Source organism: Fistularia commersonii, chromosome 4, assembly GCF_037954325.1.
Source record: "Fistularia commersonii isolate RoL2024-O1a breed Wild chromosome 4, RoL_Fcom_v1.0, whole genome shotgun sequence".
Classification (NCBI taxonomy): Eukaryota; Metazoa; Chordata; class Actinopteri; order Syngnathiformes; family Fistulariidae; genus Fistularia; species Fistularia commersonii.
Genome location: NC_141287.1, coordinates 20190684 through 20212473, shown reverse-complemented (window position 1 = coordinate 20212473; position 21790 = coordinate 20190684). Strand labels below are relative to the sequence as shown.

Sequence of the window (21790 nt, the reverse complement as noted above, 5' to 3'; positions counted from 1 at the left end):
TTCTCCTTGACTACCACACGTCAGATTTGCTGGAAAAGGTAAGCTGGTATTGAAATCCCCTCCAGCAAACCCCAAAGGATCAGCGGTTTGTTGTTTTTCATCGGCAAAATGTCCTCAGCTCGGAAACATCTAACCGCCGAAACGATCCTTGTCTCTCTAAGAATCGCGTGGTTCGACAAAACCCCGGAGAAAGGAACTACCACATCTTCTACGCTCTGTTAGCAGGTGCAGACAGGGACCACAGAGGTTGGTGTTCACCAGGTTTAAATAACATTTTTCACACACGGACTCGCATCTTTCACCAAAATCTTTGCGCCGGTCCGCTTACACCTCTCAAGTAGAAAATTAGCTTCGTAAATATTTTTGTTTCTATATTTGTTTTCCTCGCTAGGCTTCGCCGAGCTGCCAAAATGGAATGAATGTAAATAAACTCCAAGCTGCATCTAAAGGCGTTAGAGAGCCTGGTGTAGATCAGTGATAAATGAAAACAATACAAATATCGTACACTTCTGTTATCACTTACAATGGATGTTGTTAAAAATAGCCGTCATGTTTAAATATGTATTGAAGTGCAGAAGTTTTGTCTGCGTGAATTCACTCGTTGCGCTTGTCCAAACTGGCCCATTCGCATCCTGCTTATTTCTGTTTATTTGTTTTATTCTTGTCATTGTTATTGTCGCTCTGTTGATGTCGTCGTTTTGGTTGTCTTTTTTTTCCACCCTTATGTTTTTTCCCCCCCATTCTGTTGTCCATTCTTATCCTTATTGTTGTTATTGTTTTGTTCTCTCCATTTGAGGGTGTCTTTTGCTATTTTCTAACTGCCTTCTAATTGTCTCGCTATTCAGATTTGTATTCATATTTATCAACACTATGACTGTTAAGCTGCTGTGACAAAAGAATTTCCCCTATAGGGATCAATTGTATCTTATCTTATCTTATCTTATCTTATCTTATCTTATCTTATCTTATCTTATCTTATCTTATCTTATCTTATCTTATCTGTATTAAGTGTTGCTTTTCTGTAATTATGTACGACAGGGACTTGGAAATCACATGTAAATAATAACATCTTCTCAATAAAGTTTATCTTATCTTATGGATAAGGGATTGTACTACCTGGTCCTACAAGCTCAACTATCTTATCTTATCTTATCTTATCTTATCTTATCTTATCTTATCTTATCTTATCTTATCTTATCGGTATTAAGTGTTGCTTTTCTGTAGTTATGTACGACAGGGACTTGGAAATCACATGTAAATAATAACATCTTCTCAATAACGTTTATCTTATCTTATCTTATCTTGTCTTATCTTATTTTATGGATAAGGGATTGTACTACCTGGTCCTATAAGCTCAACTATCTTATCTTATCTTATCTTATCTTATCTTATCTTATCTTATCTTATCTTATCTTATCTTATCTTATCTTATCTGTTCCATACAAATAAGGCAAGTGGATTGTTTTCGGTGTGTTTTGTCTCCATGTTGCAGACATGTATTTACTGTCTGAGGGCGCGGAGTCCTACCATTATCTGAGGCAGTCCGGCTGCGTGCAGGACAACAGTCTGGATGACAAGCAGCTCTTTGACAGCGTGATGGTAAGAGTTGTGAAAGAAGCTAGTCGGATTGCGTAAAGTGCGTCTGGAGCCATTTGCCACTAGAGAGCACCACAAGCATTTTCCAACACTCTCTGTTCTAAACTCAATGAAAAGCCCTTGAGGTGTGTCAAGGTGATTGATTTGAGTGTGCAAGATATACCTCAAATTTCACTGCGTGTTTCAGGAAGCCTTAAAAGTAATGGAGTTCTCCGAGGAGGAGATCAGAGACGTGTTCAAATTGCTGTCCGCCGTACTCCAGATGGGCAACATCGAATTCATGACGGCCGGCGGAGCTCAGATCACGTCCAAAGGCGGTGGGTGATGCAATGCTGAGAATATAAAATCAGATTTTATCGGTGAATTAATGGACAGCCATTAAGTTTGTGTACTTTAAAAGAAACCGCTGTACTCCTTCAGTGAAATTATTTCCATTATATCATATTTTGTATATTTTTTTTATATTATATACAAATATATTATTGTTTATATTTAACTACACATCCCTCCATTGAGTTACAAGTGAGGTTTGATTCATTCTCAGCGACATGCAAAACAAAATTAGCTTCATTGCAAAAAGCAATGCACTCTGACTTTCTAGGTTGATGGCACTCGACGCAATTCACCCACCCACACACACACACACACACACACACACACGTGCACAGACATCCGTCTACCACGCAAGGTGCCAACCTGTTCATCAGAAGCAATTAGAGGTTTAGTTTCTTGCTGGAGGACAATCTCCAGAGGCGGGGCCACAAAGACCGTCGAGGTGCAACTCGACTCATAAGCAAGCTACCGAGAAAACGCAGCAGAGTTTGATTCCCCCCCCAAAAAACTAACAAAAAAAAAAACAAAAAAATCCTGGAATGTTTCTGCAGCAGTTCATCATCAAACAGTAATATTGCTTAAACCAGATCCTCAATACAAGAGTGGTAAAATATGACAGTGATCCTTCCAGGAGTGACTACTACTGACATCGCCCTGGCGGAGCCCAGACAGGCTGAAACTTGAGCTCTGGGCGTCTTTGTTCGCTGAATCTGACCTCTTTTCCAAAGAAGCAAAGGAGTGACTGCAGAATACTACGGCCCAGCCCACAGAGTAGACGTCCTTACTTCACGTTACTAACAGGGATACTTTGAACCGTGCTGCTTTTCTATGCAAAAAGCTTGAAACTGTACTCTCTCTTTCTGTCTGTGTGTGTGTGTGTGTGTGTGTGAACACCAGTGGTCAGCAATGTCAGTGAGCTGCTCGGCCTGGACTCCTTCCAGCTATCAGAGGTGTTGACCCAGCGCTCCATGATACTCCGTGGCGAGGAGATCTGCTCGCCGCTCACCGTGGAGCAGGTAGCGTCAACCATCATAGGAACGCTTTTGTTCTGCAAAACATCTGATTCGCGCATCTCGTTCCGACGGATCGGATGGTCGAATGATGGCGGGATCTTCTCCGTCTAGAAACCGAAGACCCTGGAACCCGCAGTTTGTCGCCTCCCGTCCTGACTACACACACACACACACACCCCCCTCGCCTCTTCCCGCCGTGACACACTCGCAGCTTTTCTCCAGAGCACATGCCTCTCCAGATCCCTTGCGTGACTCCCGGCCATTTCCTGCTTTTTGTCTGCCAGATTCCCGGCACAATACAGCCATCGTGATAGTGATCTGAGTCAAAAGCACAATAGGGCTAATGACTAGGGGGTGAAGTTAGAGGCTCCTCCTCTGGAGGCAGTGCATTGAGGCGCCAAGACCTGCGACAGTGACAGAGGGCACTTGTGTCCACATCGTGTCCCTCCTGACGCTTAGATTTTTGCACAACTGGATATGCATGATATGCATGTCGGGATATTCCGCTTGGCTTTTGGACGCTTCAACGCTGTAGAATATGTCTTGAATTTCGTCTTCCCATTTTGGTGTGTTTCCAACCCAACTTGTAACTTTTTTTTTTTTTTTTTTTTTAGAATTTGTGCCACCTCAACATCATTTTCATGCAATTCCATGTTGATTCTTTTTTTATCCAGAATTCCTTATTTTTTTAATTATTATTATTAAATTTAAGATTTTCAGGTAATTTAAGTTGGGATTTGCTAACAGGTCGGGAAAATAACGACATTAATTTGAGCAAGGGGAAAAATTGACATTAGAATAATTTATTAATATAATTATATGTATATATATATATAACTGTATATAATATATTATTTTATAGATATTATGTAATTATTATTATATATTATGCAAATTATATATGCTTATTTTGTGCCACCTAAACGTCATTTTCATGCAATTCCACGTTGATTCTTTTTTTTCCAGAATTTTTTTTCTTTTTTTTTTTATTATTAAATTTAAGATTTTTAGGTCATTTTAGTCGAGATTCACTAACATGTTGGAAAATAATGACATTGATATTAGCAAGGGGAAAAATTGACATTAGAATAATTTATTATTATTATAATTATATATATATATATATGTGTATGTATATAAAATTGTACATAATATATTATTTTATAGATATAATGTAATTATCATTATATATTATACGTATTATATATGCTTATTTTGTGCCACCTAAACATCATTCTCATGCAATTCCATGTTGATTCTTTTTATTCTTTTTTTTTTTATTATTATTAAATATAAGATTTTCAGGTCATTTTAGTCGAGATTCGCTAACAAGTTGGAAAATAATGACATTAATTTGAGAAAGGGGAAAAATTGACATTAGAATGATTTTCATTATTATCATTATATAATTACATATAATTTATATATATATGTGTGTGTATATATATATATATATACACACACATATATATACATATATATATAATTATATATAACATATAACTATATGGATATTATGTTATTATTCCATATTATGCAGATTATATATGCTTATTATTTATTATTAGCGCTTTCACTCCACCCGGTTTCAAAGTGCTTTACATTAGATGTCAATCACGCCCTCCCCTCCCACACACACACACACACACACACACACACAAACATACATTGATGGCTGCAGAGCTGCCATGCTTGGCACTGTTTAGATGTTCAGTTTCTTGCCCGAGGACGGGAAGAAAAACGTGAAAGATTCCGGAATCGAATCGCCAACCTTCCGATTGGCGCGCGCCCCGTCTTGTATCATATTTCCTACATTTTCGTCGGAAGGTGTTTTCCTTTCTGCCGCACAGCACAACAACAATGCGACGCCTCAGTTTTGGATGGACACAAGCCCCTCGACCCACTCTTCCGCATAAATGTCAGGGGGACATTTAGCGCCAACCTTTTCTAATATCACAGAGACGCGCGATTCACAAGGCGGCTTTTCACGAGTGTCCAGAGACCTTGTGCTGCTGCTTGCTCTGCCTGGCCTTTGAAGCAGCTCGTCTCTTAATAGAGCGCATTATTCCAGTCCCGGAGCCTGTAAGAATGGCTTCTTCTCACAGCGGCCAGGGGTCACCCGACCTACGACGGCTCTCCGAACCCCCCCCCCCCCCACCTCCCCATCTGGGACAAACACCCATTCTTCTTACCGCTGTGACGGAGATCCTGGAGCCACCGGCTCTCCGTTCACAGCCACCGGTTGCAGGAGGCGACCGGGCATGATGGATCGCTTAAAAGCCGGGGAGCATTGTTGCCCCGAATACAGTACACACAGACACACTCTTTTGTTTTCACCTCAAACACAATGGCTGGGGAGGAAGGGTAGCCGGCCGTCTGGCTCGAAAGGCACATTTCACTGCAGATGAAGAAAAAATCTGACCTGTGAATGTCATAATTTTTGTCTCGGTTCTCCATCAACTTGGAGAGAATCGGTAAAGTGGAATTAAAAATAGCTGATCTGGTAAATCGGCTTTAAATGTAATAGTTTTATTTGATGGTATTTTGCCATCATCAGAAAATTAGCTGTGAAATTCTAGGCCATAATTTTCTATTCCTGCACAGATATTGTAATATAAATACATATTCTGTAAATATTCTACAAAAGCCATTGTGATCTGGTCTTACTATCTAAAGCAGGTAGTAACACGCGAACACATTGCTTTTTTTAATAATATCCTACATTATTTACAATATTTTACCGATATTTTGCTATTTTCCCAATATTGCCCATGTGAGTTATTATCAGTCTGCATAACCTTCTCTGCATGAGGCAGAGAAGGTCTTTAAAAAAAAAAAAACTTAATCGTAAATCAATTTGTAACTGCATTTTTAAAAAAATTCAAATACGACACCCATCTCCTCTCAAACAAAGCAAATTCTGCAAACGGCACGTCACTTCTGGGATCTCAGGGTGATAAACGACACTTTCTGTTTTGAAAACACACACGGCCTCCTGCAGACCGGTGCTGACATAACACACACACACACACACACACACACACACACACACACACACACACACACACACACACACACACACACACAGGTTATGAACTGCTGTAACACCCTTCTGATAGACCTGTATATGGTGTAAATGTTATTAGATGACAGGCTGCAAAGTTTCTTTTTCATTATTCATGTCGGACTTGGTATCCATGGTAACCCCATGATTTCGCAGGCCGTGGACTCTCGAGACTCCGTTGCCATGGCGCTGTACTCTCAGTGTTTCTCCTGGATTATAATGAGGATCAACCAAAAGATCAGGGGCAAAGACAATTTTAAGTCCATCGGCATTTTGGACATCTTTGGCTTTGAGAACTTTGAGGTAACGTCTCATTTGTACAACGCCGTCTTCATCTTTGTCCACATGGAAGCACTTTTAATTCACACATTTGTCCATCAAAACACACTTTTTTTGGAAACAGATTTCATTTCGTGGATTTCGAGACCTCATGACAGTTACGGGTCACATCCTCTCTGTCATCGTTCAGTATATTTTCCCATCTCCACAACAAATTTAAACAAAGTTTCATTGAATTATTTTATTTTATTTTGTTTTGTTTATTTCATTTTATTTTCACTCTTTTTCATTATGAAATAAATTGTAGCTGCTGTAAATTTAAACAAAGTTTCATAGTAACTTTTTCATTGAATTATTTTATTTTATTTTGTTTTGTTTATTTCATTTTATTTTCACTCTTTTTCATTATGAAATAAATTGTAGCTGCTGTAAATTTAAACAAAGTTTCATAGTAACTTTTTCATTGAATATTTTTATTTTATTTTGTTTTGTTTATTTCATTTTATTTTCACTCTTTTTCATTATGAAATAAATTGTAGCTGCTGTAAATTTAAACAAAGTTTCATAGTAACTTTTTCATCGAATATTTTTATTTTATTTTGTTTTGTTTATTTCATTTTATTTTCACTCTTTTTCATTATGAAATAAATTGTAGCTGCTGTAAATTTAAACAAAGTTTCATAGTAACTTTTTCATCGAATATTTTTATTTTATTTTGTTTTGTTTATTTCATTTTATTTTCACTCTTTTTCATTATGAAATAAATTGTAGCTGCTGTAAATGCTAGCCACCTGCTGTACGGTGAAAAATCAGTTCTTTTGTCAACAAAAGTTAATTTTACCTTTTTTTTTAACCAATTCATTTAAAAAACAGTCTCATATTTTGACCGGTTTAAACATTCCGTAGTTTTATCAGCCGATATCAGCCGATATTGAGAAGTGATAATAAATGGCATGAAGATACAAGTTTGATGACGGTGACGCGCGGCTCTTCCTTCCCTCGTCCCCCTAGGTTAACCGGTTCGAGCAGTTTAACATCAACTACGCCAACGAGAAACTCCAGGAGTATTTCAACAAGCACATCTTCTCCCTGGAGCAGCTGGAATACAACAGGTAGAGAGGCCGAACGCTGCGAATCCATTATTCTCACCAAAATGAGAGAACGATATATAAAAAAACAAAAGGAATAAAGCTAATTCGTTAGCGCCGGACTGTCCTCCGGGCCGAGTCTGGGTCTCTTGTCTGCGGCTCAGGCAAACCGCCAGAAGTTTCGATTTTGGCTCAGACTCTCCCCAGACAGTTGTTTTGTGTTATAATGGACCAGCATGTACATGTTCATGCAGGACAATGCAGCCATTATGTCTTCCCTAGGTGTTTATATTTATATAGTCTGCGTGCACGTGTGTGTGTGTGTGTGTGTGTGTGTGTGTGTGTGTGTGTCCTCTTAGGGAGGGAATCCAGTGGGAGGCCATAGACTGGATGGATAATGCAGAGTGTCTGGATCTCATTGAAAAGGTAACAGACAGTGAGACCCCCCGAGTACTAAGTCCCCACCAAGACTAACCACCAACCAGAGACGCCACATTGTGCTTATTTAGCCCTCCATCCCCGACTCTATTATTATATAGTCTCATTTTCTACATTGTGTGCACAGTAATGTACACCAGTCGGTGGTTAGAGGTACGCTTGAAGTGACGCCGGAAGACAATTTGTGTTTTTTTTATCCCCCCGGATTTCACGAATCGGAGCTTCCGCGGAGACGGGACGCTATCTAGCAAAGGTCACGGGCATGGAACGTATCATTGAGGACCCTTTTTTTTTCCCCCAAAAAAATAAATAAAAATTCCAGTAGCAACTTCAAACAGGCCTCCCAGCGACCTGATAAAATGTGAGTTTTCTCAGACGATCGCAGCCGCATTAGTTTGACGTACGACAACGCGGTCACGCCGAATACGATGCATCTTCAGCGAAAACCCTCGCTCGGCTCAAAATTGAATTTACTCTTCCGTCGTCGCTTGGGTTCTTGATCGGAATCGGATTTTTTTTTTTGTCCGTTTCCATCACGACATCAGTGTATTTTTGTGTCTCGTTCTTAGAAGCTGGGCATGCTGGCTCTTATCAACGAGGAGAGTCGCTTCCCCAAAGGCACAGACTTCACCCTCCTGGAGAAACTGCACAGCCGACACGCAGTAAGACAAGTATCTTTCAAATAGGCGGCGGTCCGAGGTCACGGCGTAACGGCTCCCCTCCGAGAGCCCTCGGCGCGCCGTCCAGCGCGTAACACACCCCAGTGCTCTCACGTGCAAAAAACAACAATGCTGAAACGCGATCGGCCATTGAATGCGCTTAATCGGTATTATATGCCAGAGAAAAGTGCGTCCTCGGAAAAGCAAACATGCTTTTTTTTCTTTTCTTCTTTTCGATGGCTTACAAAATAGGGGGATTACAAAAGTGAAGCCTAAGAACTGCTTGACCTCTGAGGCGTCTGGCTTTTACAACTGAAGGATAAGTTTTTCCGTGTCACTTCATGTTAGGGATTGATGGTTATTTAATTAGTAACATTTTACCCCATAAAGCGGAAATCTGTGACCAAACAGTAGTCTGTTGCCTCACATGTCCCTCGCTGTCCTGGGAAATGGCTGTTTCTCTTTTAAGTCGGATATTTATACGATAGTTCGGAGAGTTTTTTCTGCGTATTTTCAAAAATAAGAAGTGGAAAAAGTCCCTCGACGTTAAAAAAAAAAAAAAAGATTCAGCACGAATTCATTCGTTTTGTTTTCCCCCCCAAAGCTCTGATCACCATCTTTCACTTAGCATGTTAATTTCATTAGTCTCTTTACAGATGAATTTGTGGAAATGGTGCAACATGAAGGTTTTGCTGATTCTGTGTTGGAAAGGGCGGTTTGAACGCTTCGTGTCCACATACAGAAAAGCAGAACTTTAATTGTCAACTTCCCGAGATTGCATTTTCCCCATCCACTAATTGTGTTTGTGTAATGAATCATCCGTCGCAGCTCTAGAGATCTCTGACCTCTCAAGGACTCGACGTATTCACTTCTCTATCCCGTGTCGTCGGGGTTATAATAAATCAAGATGACTTAAGCAGCGTTTCCTCAACTCAGGAGGCTTTTTGTCTTTTTTTTTTATTTCTTTTCAGACAAACCAATACTATGTAAAGCCCAGAGTGACTGACCACCAGTTTGGCATCAAACACTACGCTGGAGAGGTAATTAAAATGACATACTTGCTGTATCACAACACACACACACACACACACAGCAAGGCAGCGGTCACCCTGCTCGCTGAATGAGTAATGAGAAAGCGAAGTCTTTTCTGATGGGCAGGATGTTGACGTCTCCTGCCGTGACCTTCTCTTCTGTGAGTCAGGGGGAGAAAAAAAAAAAAAAAGCTCCGCTTCGAGGAAAGACGAGCGTTCCCGAAGGACGCGCCGAGCTTTTTGGATGCAAACAAGCAAATAGAGATTGTGAATATGGCAGTTGGAATGGGACGTGGGGGCGGCGGCGGAGGAGGAGGAGGAGGATTGAGTGTGATAAAGAATGGTCTTATAAAGTCCTAAGACAAGGTCCCCTTAGTGTGAGTATGGCAGCGCGGTCACAAGCTTGGCAGGGACGCTTATGGTAATGATTTGTCCGGAGAGGACAGGCAGTCTAGCCAGTTCCCCCTTTTCTCTCTCTCTGCGTCACTGAAAAGCTCTTTCTGTTATCTGAAACGGTGCTGTGGGGAATTCGCAGCATCCTCCCATCAATTTGATTATTTGTGCGCGGCCCGAGAAATCAAGTTAATTCAAGCGTACTATTTTGGCATCGGGTTTCAGTAACCTCTCAAATGAAGGAGCCGCGCGTCGCCGAGATTTCCTCTCTTTATAATTACACGTAGAGAGTTTATACGCGGCCGCGCGGCGAAGATTTTTTCAAATTTCGGTCGATTCACCGGCAAAAAATCCGCCCCGCGATACGGTCATGAGACCAGTTAACCATATTTGTCAACTGAAACCTGAAACCGACACAGAGGCTTTTTTGTACGAGAGCGGTTCATGTCGTAGGTTATTAAAAACAAAAAGAAGTAAAAAGTGTCACGGAGTATGGATCTGCTGGCTTCCCATGAGGATTTAAAAGCAGGGGACGGGGCTGTTATTGAGTTATAGCTAATGCGCACAGCTGTGAACACAAGTCTGCACACACACACACACATGCGCGGACGTGTTTATGACCTGAAAATGGCGTGCATTAAGGAATTTACATTCGCCTTATATATTCTGTATATATTTATTTTTCCATGCACACTTTTGCCCACTATTGTCAAAAAGTCACAGTCAGCTTTATTGTCAATTTCGGCCTGGTGGGTAAGACACAATCAAACGGGTGACCGCGTTAATGACGTGCGAATAACGTGCGTTCCGCTCTCGTCCCACTCGGCTCGCCTGCGTGTGAAGGTCCTCCTCCCCAAAAAAAACCTTCGTTCTCAAGTCCGGAGTCGGCGGTGTGGTGACCTGGCTCGTGGAGAGCAGCGTGAATCGGAGATAAACAAGTGCTGTTATTTTCATAAACAATTTCATATTTGACGTAAAAACAAAAACAAAAACAAACAAACGGGAGAACGAGAGCAGTGGCAGGGTTGTTTGTTTACACGGCCGCTTATGGAATACTCAAATCGGTGACATGAACACACACAAATCAACAAAAACGGTGTCGCACTCCCAGACCGAAACTAAAGCCTAGAATTTAGGAGACGCACCTGCTTAACTGCTTTGCTGTTCTGCTTTTACTTCATTCCGACCCATAATTCTCAAACCGGCCTGACTTCAGGCAGCGGTTACCATTGAATCGACTCGATTATTAGTAAGATCGCCAATTTTTTCCTCCGATTTCAGACTCGCAAGCTCTCTATTTCCGATCATCTGAGATTAATATTTGAAATACTAGTAAAGGGCTGGTTTTGGAAACATTTGTCGGTTACTCACGTCGTGGGTGTCGCCTCCTTTTAGGTGCTCTACGACGTGCGTGGAATCCTGGAGAAGAACCGGGACACTTTCAGAGACGACATCTTGTTTATTCTCAAAGACAGCAGGTGAGCGCCCGCCGAGCGCCGACCCGTACGACCGAGTCGGTGCTCGTGCGAGCGTCTCAGACCGACCCGGCGTGCACCGTGTCCCCAGGCTCGACTTCATCTACGACCTCTTCGAGCGCGTGGGCAGCAGGAGCGGAGACGAGACCCTGAAGATGGGAACGGCCCGGCGCAAACCCACCGTCAGCTCCCAGTTCAGGGTGGGTGCGCGTCTCGGACCCGCGCGACGTAACAAGGAGTTAGTTGTGTTGGCCGCGGGACTGCGCGTCACGCTCACTCCGGTGTTTGTCTCTCCGGCGAGTGTCAGTACGGGGACGGGGAGATAGAAATCTCGGGGGCGGGAGAATGCCGTATTTGATCTGCAGAGAACGGCGGTTGACGGGATGTATGAAATATGCGGTTGCGAGCGGGGCCGAACACGGGGGGCCGGGTTGCAGACTTAGCTTAGCGTGTCCTTAACTGCGGTGCGGAGAAAAGGAGCAGGGGAGGATTTGGCAGGCTGCCCTGGCCTACAGTTTCTAAAGCCAGGGGATTAGGGTTGATGGCTGGGCAGAGAGGGGCCAACCAGGGGCCAATCACACTCCGCTCTGCCAGGCCAGGCTTCACTGGAGACAGATTGTCTGAGGCAGCGAGGACAGAGACGCTAACGCGGAGCGCTAAGTTCAAGGGTCTGCCGCGGTGCGTGCGCCGTCGTGTGTCTATTGTAGTCCGAGCCATTCCCCGAAAATTTGGGGTCGGGGGAGGGGGGGGGGGGCGTAAAAATCACAAAATGAGTTTGGATTTGTTATTATTCAATTAGTGGACGCGTTCGCCGGTACTGGACGACGTCACAATTAGCCGTCGAAGAAACAGGAGGCGATGCTACGATTAGCGATATTCTGCAAGACCGTCGCTCCGTTCTTTAAAAATGTGCAACTGCAGGAATTTAGCATTTATGACTCTATCCCAGCAGTGTTATTGTCACACCAATGCACTTCTGTGTGGAGTTAGCTCAGGTTTCTTGTATGACACCTAAAAATAGTTACATTATGATATGCATTGATACATAAACAAACCGGTGTTGATAGAAAACACTATTTGCCGTCTGTGTGTTGATATCGCATTGCAAGAGGAGGTATTGATATTTCTTCCAGCCGTAGTCGAAGCAGGTGATTAAACAAAGTGCCGCGGTGTTCACGTTTATGTTTTACAAATAACAAAGCGCACGTCTCAAGTCCATCCAGACTGTACGGATGGGAATAATTATAAGTGAATATTTATCCCGTCTATCAAATTCGCTACTGGGAATCAGCAAACGCTTTAGATCCAAGTATCAGGAAGGAAAACCAATATTTACGGAAACCTTCCACATCCACATATTGTTGTGTATAAGGTGAGAAGCGACTGGAAAGGCTTTTAAAAATAACATCAATATACGGTTATTATGGAAAAGGCTCGGACGGAGTAGCTGGCGTTTATTGTGTTGTTGCTGATGTGTTGCAGGATTCCCTCCATTCCCTAATGGCCACGCTGAGCGCCTCGAACCCATTTTTCGTTCGCTGCATAAAACCCAACATGGATAAGGTAGGTCATGCAAATTACATTGCAAAAAAAAAAAAAAATGTCAGAAACCGTGCCAGGTCCCGTCAAGGTCGTCTCCGACACAGTCGGCGCTCCTCATCGCTATTCATAGTTGCTGTCGCTCAGAGCGAATACTCTGTCACGATTCGGTGAAAGCTTGGCTCTCGGCGCGAACAAAGCGGTTTTGTAGCTCTCCGGCACACGTTGCCGCAAAATCATGACAGTATTTACACGCACGGTAACCGTCATTTGTCTTAGGTAAACCAAACCCGACTCCCTCGGTTCCAGTGCAAAGACTCCCTTCGTGTTTTGTCAAATAAAGGACCGTGCACCGGCACATTCCTGCCACTTTAACCCCTTTTACCCGGAGGTCAGAGGTCATTCCGAGCTGCAGCGGCTTCACTGATCCGGCTGCGTCCGTGGAATGCCAAGATAAGACCGCGGCGTTCGCGGCGCAGCCAGTATTATGTTTATTTATTCACCCTCCGTTTCTCCACTCCCACTTTCAATATTGTCACATTTCTTGAATCCATGCATGAGAGTGCGGATAGAAATGCGGCACTCTCTCTCTCTCTCTCTCTCTTGCTGTAACTTATTAATGAAGACAGTGAGGTGATTGTCCTCCGCTCTTCCACACCTTCTTACTTTCTCACAAACAGCACATCTGCCCTTTTCGCCGCACCTCCCCCTCTCCTCACCTGCTCCCAGCTCATCAAGATGCACAAAACCTGCGTTTTTTTTACAAGCGCGCATTTGCAATTTCCATGCTCCGGCTGTCAGTGGAATAAAAAGTGGAGGTTTGTTTGAACGCTTCATCGGGACGTCCCGCTTCCTCCGGGCTGCTTAAATCCTCTGCCGAAGAGCAAGATTAGGAGCACCAACACATGCGGGGGCCTCCAAATCCAAGCGTCTGTTTCCCTTCATTGTAGCATTAGCTCGTAATTCGATTGACACCTTTCAGGAATGCCCCGGTCCTTATCGGGGGTTTTACCGGCATCGCATGCACTCCTGGTGACAATGGCCTTTTGGCGGCCCCGATCGTCACCGATCCTCCGTCCCCGACACAGAGCTGCGAACAATGCAGCCGATTTTTTTTTTTTTTTCTTTCCCAGAAACAAAGTCCTGCCCGACTGGCGCGCTCTTGCTCAACACAGGTCATGTTTCCCTCTGAGGTTCTGTGTATTTTCTTTGCGCCGACCTAATGGTTCATGTAAAACAATAGCACTAAACACAGTAATTTTCTTTTCGGTACAAGTCGAATTTGCATTCGGTCGGCGCGTTGCTTCACAATCAGAGGATCGTTTATTTGGAGAGAAATGCCGAAGGGACCGGGGGAGCGATGGCGCTGTTATTCTTCTTCGATGTTGATGAGTTTTATCTCTGCTGTTTGCGACGTGTAGATGGCCAACCACTTTGACCCCGACGTCGTCCTCAACCAGCTGAGATACTCCGGGATGCTGGAAACCGTTAAAATCCGCAAGGCCGGGTTCCCAGTTCGACGGACGTTTCAGGATTTCCACAGCAGGTCGGCAGAAGGTCGCGGTTTACGGCGCCTTGAGGAAATTGTTTGTGAATAAATCGGAATTTTTGCCTATGAATAACCCGGCCGATATCGGTCTCCTGAATGTTATATATTCAAAAAAACACCCGGTCGGAGCTGACATTAATGTAACGTCCCGTCTTGTGTTCACGCAGGTACAAGATGATCTTGAAAATCCAGTCGGGCGATGAGAAACGGCGCTGCGCGGAGCTCCTCGCTCTTCATGACCACTCTAAAAAAGAATGGCAAATGGGGAAAACCAAGGTGGAGCACGCCGTCGACACCACACACACACACACATGCCTATATTTGTTTCTGTCACTTAAACCTGATAATGATTTGACAGGAACGCTAACGATGCAACTAAACCGTCAACAAAATCAGTGTTAACATTACAAAATCATGATTTAGCCTCTTTAAATGGCATCCAAGTGCTCCTAGTTTGACTAGGAAAACACATTTTTTGGTGTCCCCACAACGAAGTTAATAACATGTCTACACACAGACAATGCACACACACACACACACACACACACACACGCCCACACGCTCAGACAGGATAGAGTTGCAGGCTGAAGGCTCAGGTGAAATGTCAGTTTATGTTCTCCTGTCAGAGTCACTCAGCGCTGCTCTCGACGAGGACTGGAAGATATCGGTCCGCATGTGTGTTCTTCCAAACATGACCAACAAGTCTGAAGCTGCTTTTTTTTTTTTTTTTCCCCCCCAAAGAAAGTGTACGGTATATGGAAAATTCCATAAAGATGCAATAGCCTGCAGAAAATCGTAGCATTGCGGGATTGTCTTTTTTTTTTTTTTTCTGAAGCCGTCCCGCCGTTATCGTTCCCCGACTATTAATTTGCGTCAGTTCGGACCGCCCCTTCGGTGACTCACGTCTCAAAGATTTCACCGGCCGGTTGTGGTCAATCTCCGATTTTTATGTTGACAACCACAGGCCTCTCCAAAAAAAAAAAAAAAAAACAACCCGACACCGACAACTGTGACTGTAACCAATATCCCGGTGCAGCAGTTTAATCCCGACGTGGCCTCGTTGGAGCTGGCCGGGTGTTAACCTCCCGACACACACCCCGACTGCTGGTTTAATCCCAAAAATGTCACATTTCGTGCGTCCATCTTCCGACAGTTATCGCAGCCCGGCGATCCCCATCTTTTTCCACAGTCTTTTCTTCTCTTATTTCAAATAATCATTAACTCTCCCACAGAAACCCCCCCTCTGTTCACTGCTTTTCAATGAATGATTAACTCTTAATTACTTTATTTTCTTACATCAAAACCTTGGAAATAGATATTCGTAAGACAGTTTTACGGGATTTGATCGAATTACATAAACACGGTTGTCGTCCCAGCCTGAGTGATGGTTGTTCCGTGGCTCCGACGCCAGTTGGAAATCTGGTATTCCCGCGTTCCCCTTCGGACAGTATTGTTGTTGCGGACCATCTGGCTGGCATACTATGAAAAGTGTCAGCTGTACATATGGCATGATGTTTGATGTGAACCACATGTTTGGTCTTAATGAATATATAACCGCTGCAGAAAAACCACTAATGTACACATGCCTGTGTACGTTTCGGTTCTTTCTCACACACGGTATAAATCTCCGCAGTCATTGTGTCTCCATGCTGACTTTTGAACTCCGAGGAGGAATATCGTTTTTCCCTCACTGTGGGCGAACTTTCATTACGCATCCCGGCTCAACACTTTGACCTTTGGCTGACTCGCTGCCGATGACTACCCCACTTTATACAGTAATAACATCAGGAGAGAGAGAGAGAGCGAGTTTGCGAGACGCATGGAGAGTGTGTGTCATTCCGTGTACATGGTTGTGTTTTTAATGGCAGCGCAACAGTTTTTGGGGTGTTTAGGGAAATGTAGTGTGGGTTGTGGGAAGAGGGCTTGGAGACAGAGGGGGCTACGTTTCCTTTGGAGAAACAATCTGTGTGTAATTATATACTCGCTGATTGTGTGCGGAGGAAGTGTGTGTGCCCAGAATTAGGGGCTCGGGCGAAGTTGCACGGGTGTTTGCGCGCTCGCGAGACATTTGTGTACAGTTGAAGGAAGGATGTGGAGCGGGAGGAAGCTTCCTCCTTTCACACACTCACAGAGGCCGGCAGCTGCAGCTGTGTGATCCTTTGATTAGTGGAACATCTGGGGCACCGACACGCAGCGGCTCCGCGGCCTCGCCGGCGCCCGCAAAACCGGTTGATCCCTCAATAGAGATCACATCGTCCGGAAGCCCCCGGACACGCATCCGATTAATACCGCCGGCCAGCTCGTGTTAAAATCCACTTTTAAAACTGCTGTGTGTTCATTTCAGCCTCCACTCTGATTGGCTGCGAGACTTTGCAGAAAGTTTCCAGTTGCGAGGGAAGGGTTAACTAAACTCTTTTTTTTTTTTTTTTTTTCCCCTTCCTTTTTAAGAGCAAGGAGGGGTGTGGCTTGATTTTCTGGACACCCGCCACCATCCCTCCCCCTCATCCCTCCATCCCTCCTCTCCCCTCCCTCTGACTTTGCCTTTCTGCTTGTGCACGTCAGTTGGGCTACCAGCACAGCAGCAGCAGCAGCAGCAGCAGCAGCAGCAGCAGTAGGGAAATGCTCAGGAATGAGGCGTAACACAATGAAACTCTGCAGCAGCAGCAGCAGCAGCAGCAGCAGCAGCGACATTAGCGGCAGCACTGCAGTCCCGGTGCCAGTGCGCTCCTCGGCTCTGCTCTGCAGTCCGAGGGAGCAGGAAGCCTGTTAGCCTCAGCCCACTCCGCAGTGGGGAACAATCTTCTGCCAGGCGGCGGCCCTGAACATCTCCGCGGGCCGTGTTTTTCGCAGCCTCGCCCTGACGAGCAACTGACCCATCTTGTCTTCTTCCACGCTCCCCGACCTTCCCCCTCTGCCGTGGCGTTACCCGTCCTGCAGGTGTTCTTGAAGGAGGCCTTGGAGCAAAGGCTGGAGAGGGAGAGGGAAGAGGTGCGGCACGAGGCTGGCATGGTGATCCGCGCCCACATCCTCAGCTATGTGGCAAGGTGAGTAGGGGGGGTCGAGTGACAGTGACAGTTGTCAATGTTTGTTTTGTGACATTGTTGTGCTCAGCACGTGTCCTTCTATGTTGAGGAGGAGATTATGCGCGTGCCTTTACCCGTGTTTATATTTGTGTGTGCATGTGTGTTATGTGGCTCAGAATGTGTTACACTACTATGTCGGGTCTTTGTTTGAAATCCTCTCGCGGGACGCGTCCATTTGTCGGAATATTAAAAACGACCCGGCGTTTTAAGAAACCCAGAGCGATTATTTGGTTAAAACATTACACTTGTATCGTGACCCGCACATCGCTACGCTTATTACACAGTGAAGTCCTCGCCTGTACACAGAGTATATTTGCAGGGAATGCGCTTTCTTGACTCCATAAATCTCGGTCTTGTCAGCTGCAGCGAAAAAGTTTGGGTCCTTCGCTTCCTGCCTTGCAGACAGAACATCCATCACTCGGGTGGTTTGAGAATTTGCAGAGTTAAGCACCCCGGGCTTGTAATACAGCTGAGCTTCACTTGCGTGCCATCCTATATATTCATGCACGATCTTCTGAAAGGCTTCGTCGGCAGAGCGTGACGGGCCCGACGACAGCGTTCGGGTCGTAGGTTCTGTTCCCTCACTCGAGCCGTCGCCACCCGGAGAAGTTTCCCCAAAGACATAAGTAGGCCCTTTGTCTTATTATGTGTAACTTTATCTGCGCCCCGAGACCGGTCCGAGGCCACGGAGTGATTACTGCGGAGGAGAGGTCAGGGTCGGAGTCAGAGCGTTGTGTGTGGTCCTTAGCGGGTCACGTATGCTTGTGTGCGTGCATGTTTACAGTGTGTGTGTGTGTGTGTGTGTGTGTGTATTTCATACATGTGCAGCATGTGGTTGAAGGGGCTTAGTCAAATGGCTAAACACAACACTCCGCAAAGCCACACCACATGCTCATCAGACTCTAAAAATTGCATTGCAGTGATTCAGGACGTACCGACGAATGCGGGGTCGGCTTTACGAGCAAGTAAAACCGTGCGTGCGTTGTTTGTCTTCTTCCATCAGGAAACAATACAAGCGGGCTCTGTCCAGCGTGGTCACCATCCAGAAGAACTACCGCGCTCACTTTTGGAGAAGAGCCTTCCTGCGTCTGCGTTCGGCCTCCATCGTCCTGCAGAAACACCACCGGGGCCAAAGGGCGCGATCCCTGTATCACCGGCTCAGGGAGGAGAAACTGAGGCGCGAGGAGGAAGAGGAGAGGAGGCGGGTGGAGGAGGAGGAGGAGGAGGAGAGGCAAAGGATGGAGGAGGAGAAGCGACAACAAGAGGAGGAGAGGAAGAGGAGGGAGGAGGAGGAGAAACAGAGGCTGATGGACGAGGAGATGAAGAGGAGGGCCGAGGAGGAGACGTCCAGGAAGAGGGAGGAGCTGAGGCTGATGAAGGAAAAAGAGGAGATGCAGAAGATGGCAGCGAACGGGGGCATGAGAAGGTACCGGAGAGCTCACATCCCAGGCGTTCGCGCAGCGCCGAGACCGGAGGATAAAAAGATTCTCGCAGTTTAAAAAAGCCGAGGCCTATACAGCATATTTCTGCCCAATTTCTATGTTTAGTTCCATGTAACTGTATTTTCGGTTGTGTTTCCCCTCAGGAACTCGCTGGTGAACGGCGCCTGTCAGAAGGTAACTCCTCACGTTAACTCGGAAATATAAAAAAAAATCCGGAAAAAAGCTCCCGGATTTACTCTTTCTCTCCCGTCCCGACGGCAGGATCTGTCCTACAATTACACCACGGAGGAAGAGGGCCGTCAGATGGAGGAGATCCTGCGGCTGGAGAGGGAGATAGAGCGCCTGCAGAAGCAGCAGGAGGACGGCGTCTCCCTCCTCGGGGACGTCCCGCGCGAGGAGCTTCGGCAGATCAGGGAAGCTGAGATCTACAGGCTGGAGAAGGAGGCGTCCCGCGTGGCCACCGAGTTCCTGGAGCTCTTGGACTTCGGAGGTTTGGAACCGTCGCTTTCGAGCGAGGAGAACCTCCACGACCCGGCGGAATCCACCGCCCCCTTGGCCGAGGAGGAGGTGGACGAGGGTTTCCACGCCGAGGACGAATGCATCCCTTTGCCCGACTTCCCCGCGCCGGCTTCGGTGCCCCTGGACAAGGAGGTGTTCCAGAGTATTCCCCTTCCTCCGCCCGCCTTTGCAGAGGGACTGTTGATCAGCGCCGCCTTGGCAAAGCCGCCCCCCGCGGCGCCCAACGGACCGAACCACGTCCCCGTTTTCGCAAACCCCCAAGTTCCGGAGCCTCCTCCCGCCGCCGTTTCTAACGGAGAATCGCAGCCGTGCCCGCAGGCCCGCAGGGGACCGAGCGAGGAGCCGTCCTGCTCCAACCCGCCGGACACGGAGTCGGACTACGACCAAGAGGAGTTCGAGGAAGTCCACGGGAGCTCGGGGGCGAGCATCAACGACGGCCACATCACCGACGAGGAGCTGCTGCGAAAATCCTCCTGCACTCACAACAGTCTGGACTCCTTCCGAGGCAGCTCGGACTCTGTGAGTAACCGTCCTGATTCTCAAATTGTCTCGGATTTTTTCTCGAAACGCAAAGCCGGTGCTCGCTGTGTCCGTGGGACGAACTCACTTCGTGCGGGAAATTTCCGTCATCGCTTGTTCCGATGCGCCGGAAAGAGTCGCTTTTGAGTTGATCTGGTTCGCTAAGCAAGACTATTTTCTGTATTCGTCGCGTATTTCTCGACACAAACCTTGTATACGTCACGTTCGCGCGATCACGAGCCGCCGTCCCTGCGTTTCAGTTCATCGACAGCGACGAGGACATCGACGGCTACGTGGACACGGACGAGGAGGTCTCCAACGGGAGGGTGAATCTGCTGAACGGCAGCGGGCCTCCCTACTTCCACGGCTACCTCTACATGAAGAGTGAGTAGCTTCGGCGAATCGCTGCCCGGACGGTCGGATCGGGCGCGTCGGTGGGTTTTCATTGACGACGTAACGCGCTCTCTCAGGCGGCCTAATGATCCCGTGGCGTCGACGGTGGTGCGTGCTGAAAGACGAGACCTTCATGTGGTTCCGGGCCAAGCAGGATTCCCTCAAATCCGGGTGGCTCTACAAGAAAGGGGGAGGGATGTCCACCCTCTCCCGGCGCAACTGGAAGATGCGCTGGTTTGTCCTGCGCGAGTCGAAGCTCATGTACTTCGAAAACGACAGCGAGGAAAAGCTGAAAGGAACCATCGACGTCCGCACGGCCAAGTAAGCCTACCCTCTTTCCCTGCTTCGGAGGAAAGACGGCAGGAAACGTCTCACGTTCCGGCCGTCGGTGTCTTTCTACAGGGAGATCGTAGACAATCACGAAAAGGAAAACGCACTGAATATTGTGACCGATGAGAGGACCTACCACATCTATGCAGAATCCCCAGAAGATGCCAGGTATGCCCGTAAAGAGCCATCCTATAATAACCATCAGCTAATTATGGCTGTTTTTGCAGCGTTTACTTAGTCCCGGCCTCCCCTGTATTCTGTGGAAACAAAGTTCCCCCTTGTGGTTGCCAATGGAAGTTCGCTGTGTAATTTTCAGTCGCATATTTTGCTGACCTCACCTCTCCGTTTCCTCGGTGAACTCGCCCCGACCCCGCGCAGCGGCTGGTTCAGCGTGCTGAGTCGGGTCCACAGCGCCAGCCCCGAGCAGCTCATGGAGATGCACCACGAACAGGCCAACCCGAAGAATGCAGTGGTCAGTGCCGTTTCACGTCTCCAAATCCATTTAACGCTGATATTGAAACGGGGAGGGTGGAGGAGGGGGGGGGGGGGGATCAAACGAGTACAAAAACACTTTATTTCTCTCCGAAGGAGCAGTTTTGAGGCGTGTTTGCAACCGCAAACTCATAAAATCTTTTATAAATACAGCTTAAAGAAAAAATGGCATTTGACAATGCCAGAAAAAGACTTGAGGCTTGGGCCGGTTTTAGCTGTAATGAATCCATCGGAGTCTCCCGTCGAGTTCTTTTAAATATTGAAACATAAAATGGAGCGAATGTTTCAAAGCGGTTTCTTACGTCACCCCCTCCTCCTCCTACATGTACAACATTTTTTCATACTCTTGTGCACTCCTTATCTTTCACTTTTTACTTAAGACACTTTATGGTTTTCACTAGTTACTTAAGACACTTTAGAGTTTATTTGTATTTCTAATATTCCCCTTTTCTCTTATTATTTTTTACTGCTTATGCAATTTTTCTACATTAGTTATTGTTATATTATGTTAATATGTTTGTAACTGTGCAATATTTCATAACAGCTACATGTACA

The 21790-nt window shown here is 46.0% G+C and overlaps 2 protein-coding genes across 2 annotated transcripts in view; both read left to right on the top strand.

Moving 5' to 3' along the window:
- Nucleotides 1-962, top strand: part of LOC147235073 (unconventional myosin-X-like) — a 28070-nt gene extending 27108 nt beyond the window's left edge. The window contains exon 7 of the mRNA XM_086145902.1: nt 25-962. Within this exon, the coding sequence (XP_086002028.1) occupies nt 25-53 (29 nt within the window). The 3' untranslated portion in view covers nt 54-962. The remainder of the gene's footprint in view (nt 1-24) is intronic.
- The window catches only part of myo10l3 (myosin X, like 3), a 28008-nt gene continuing 6382 nt past the window's right edge, over nt 165-21790 (top strand). Inside the window, exons 1-22 of the mRNA XM_086145901.1 lie at nt 165-246; nt 1493-1599; nt 1784-1913; nt 2827-2945; nt 6163-6309; nt 7297-7397; nt 7733-7799; nt 8381-8473; nt 9442-9510; nt 11290-11372; nt 11461-11569; nt 12852-12932; nt 14330-14454; nt 14625-14733; nt 17395-17501; nt 18544-18966; nt 19126-19156; nt 19244-20020; nt 20281-20404; nt 20491-20734; nt 20816-20911; nt 21122-21215. Of these exons, the coding sequence (XP_086002027.1) occupies nt 1495-1599; nt 1784-1913; nt 2827-2945; nt 6163-6309; nt 7297-7397; nt 7733-7799; nt 8381-8473; nt 9442-9510; nt 11290-11372; nt 11461-11569; nt 12852-12932; nt 14330-14454; nt 14625-14733; nt 17395-17501; nt 18544-18966; nt 19126-19156; nt 19244-20020; nt 20281-20404; nt 20491-20734; nt 20816-20911; nt 21122-21215 (3234 nt within the window). The 5' untranslated portion in view covers nt 165-246; nt 1493-1494. The remainder of the gene's footprint in view (nt 247-1492; nt 1600-1783; nt 1914-2826; nt 2946-6162; nt 6310-7296; nt 7398-7732; nt 7800-8380; nt 8474-9441; nt 9511-11289; nt 11373-11460; nt 11570-12851; nt 12933-14329; nt 14455-14624; nt 14734-17394; nt 17502-18543; nt 18967-19125; nt 19157-19243; nt 20021-20280; nt 20405-20490; nt 20735-20815; nt 20912-21121; nt 21216-21790) is intronic.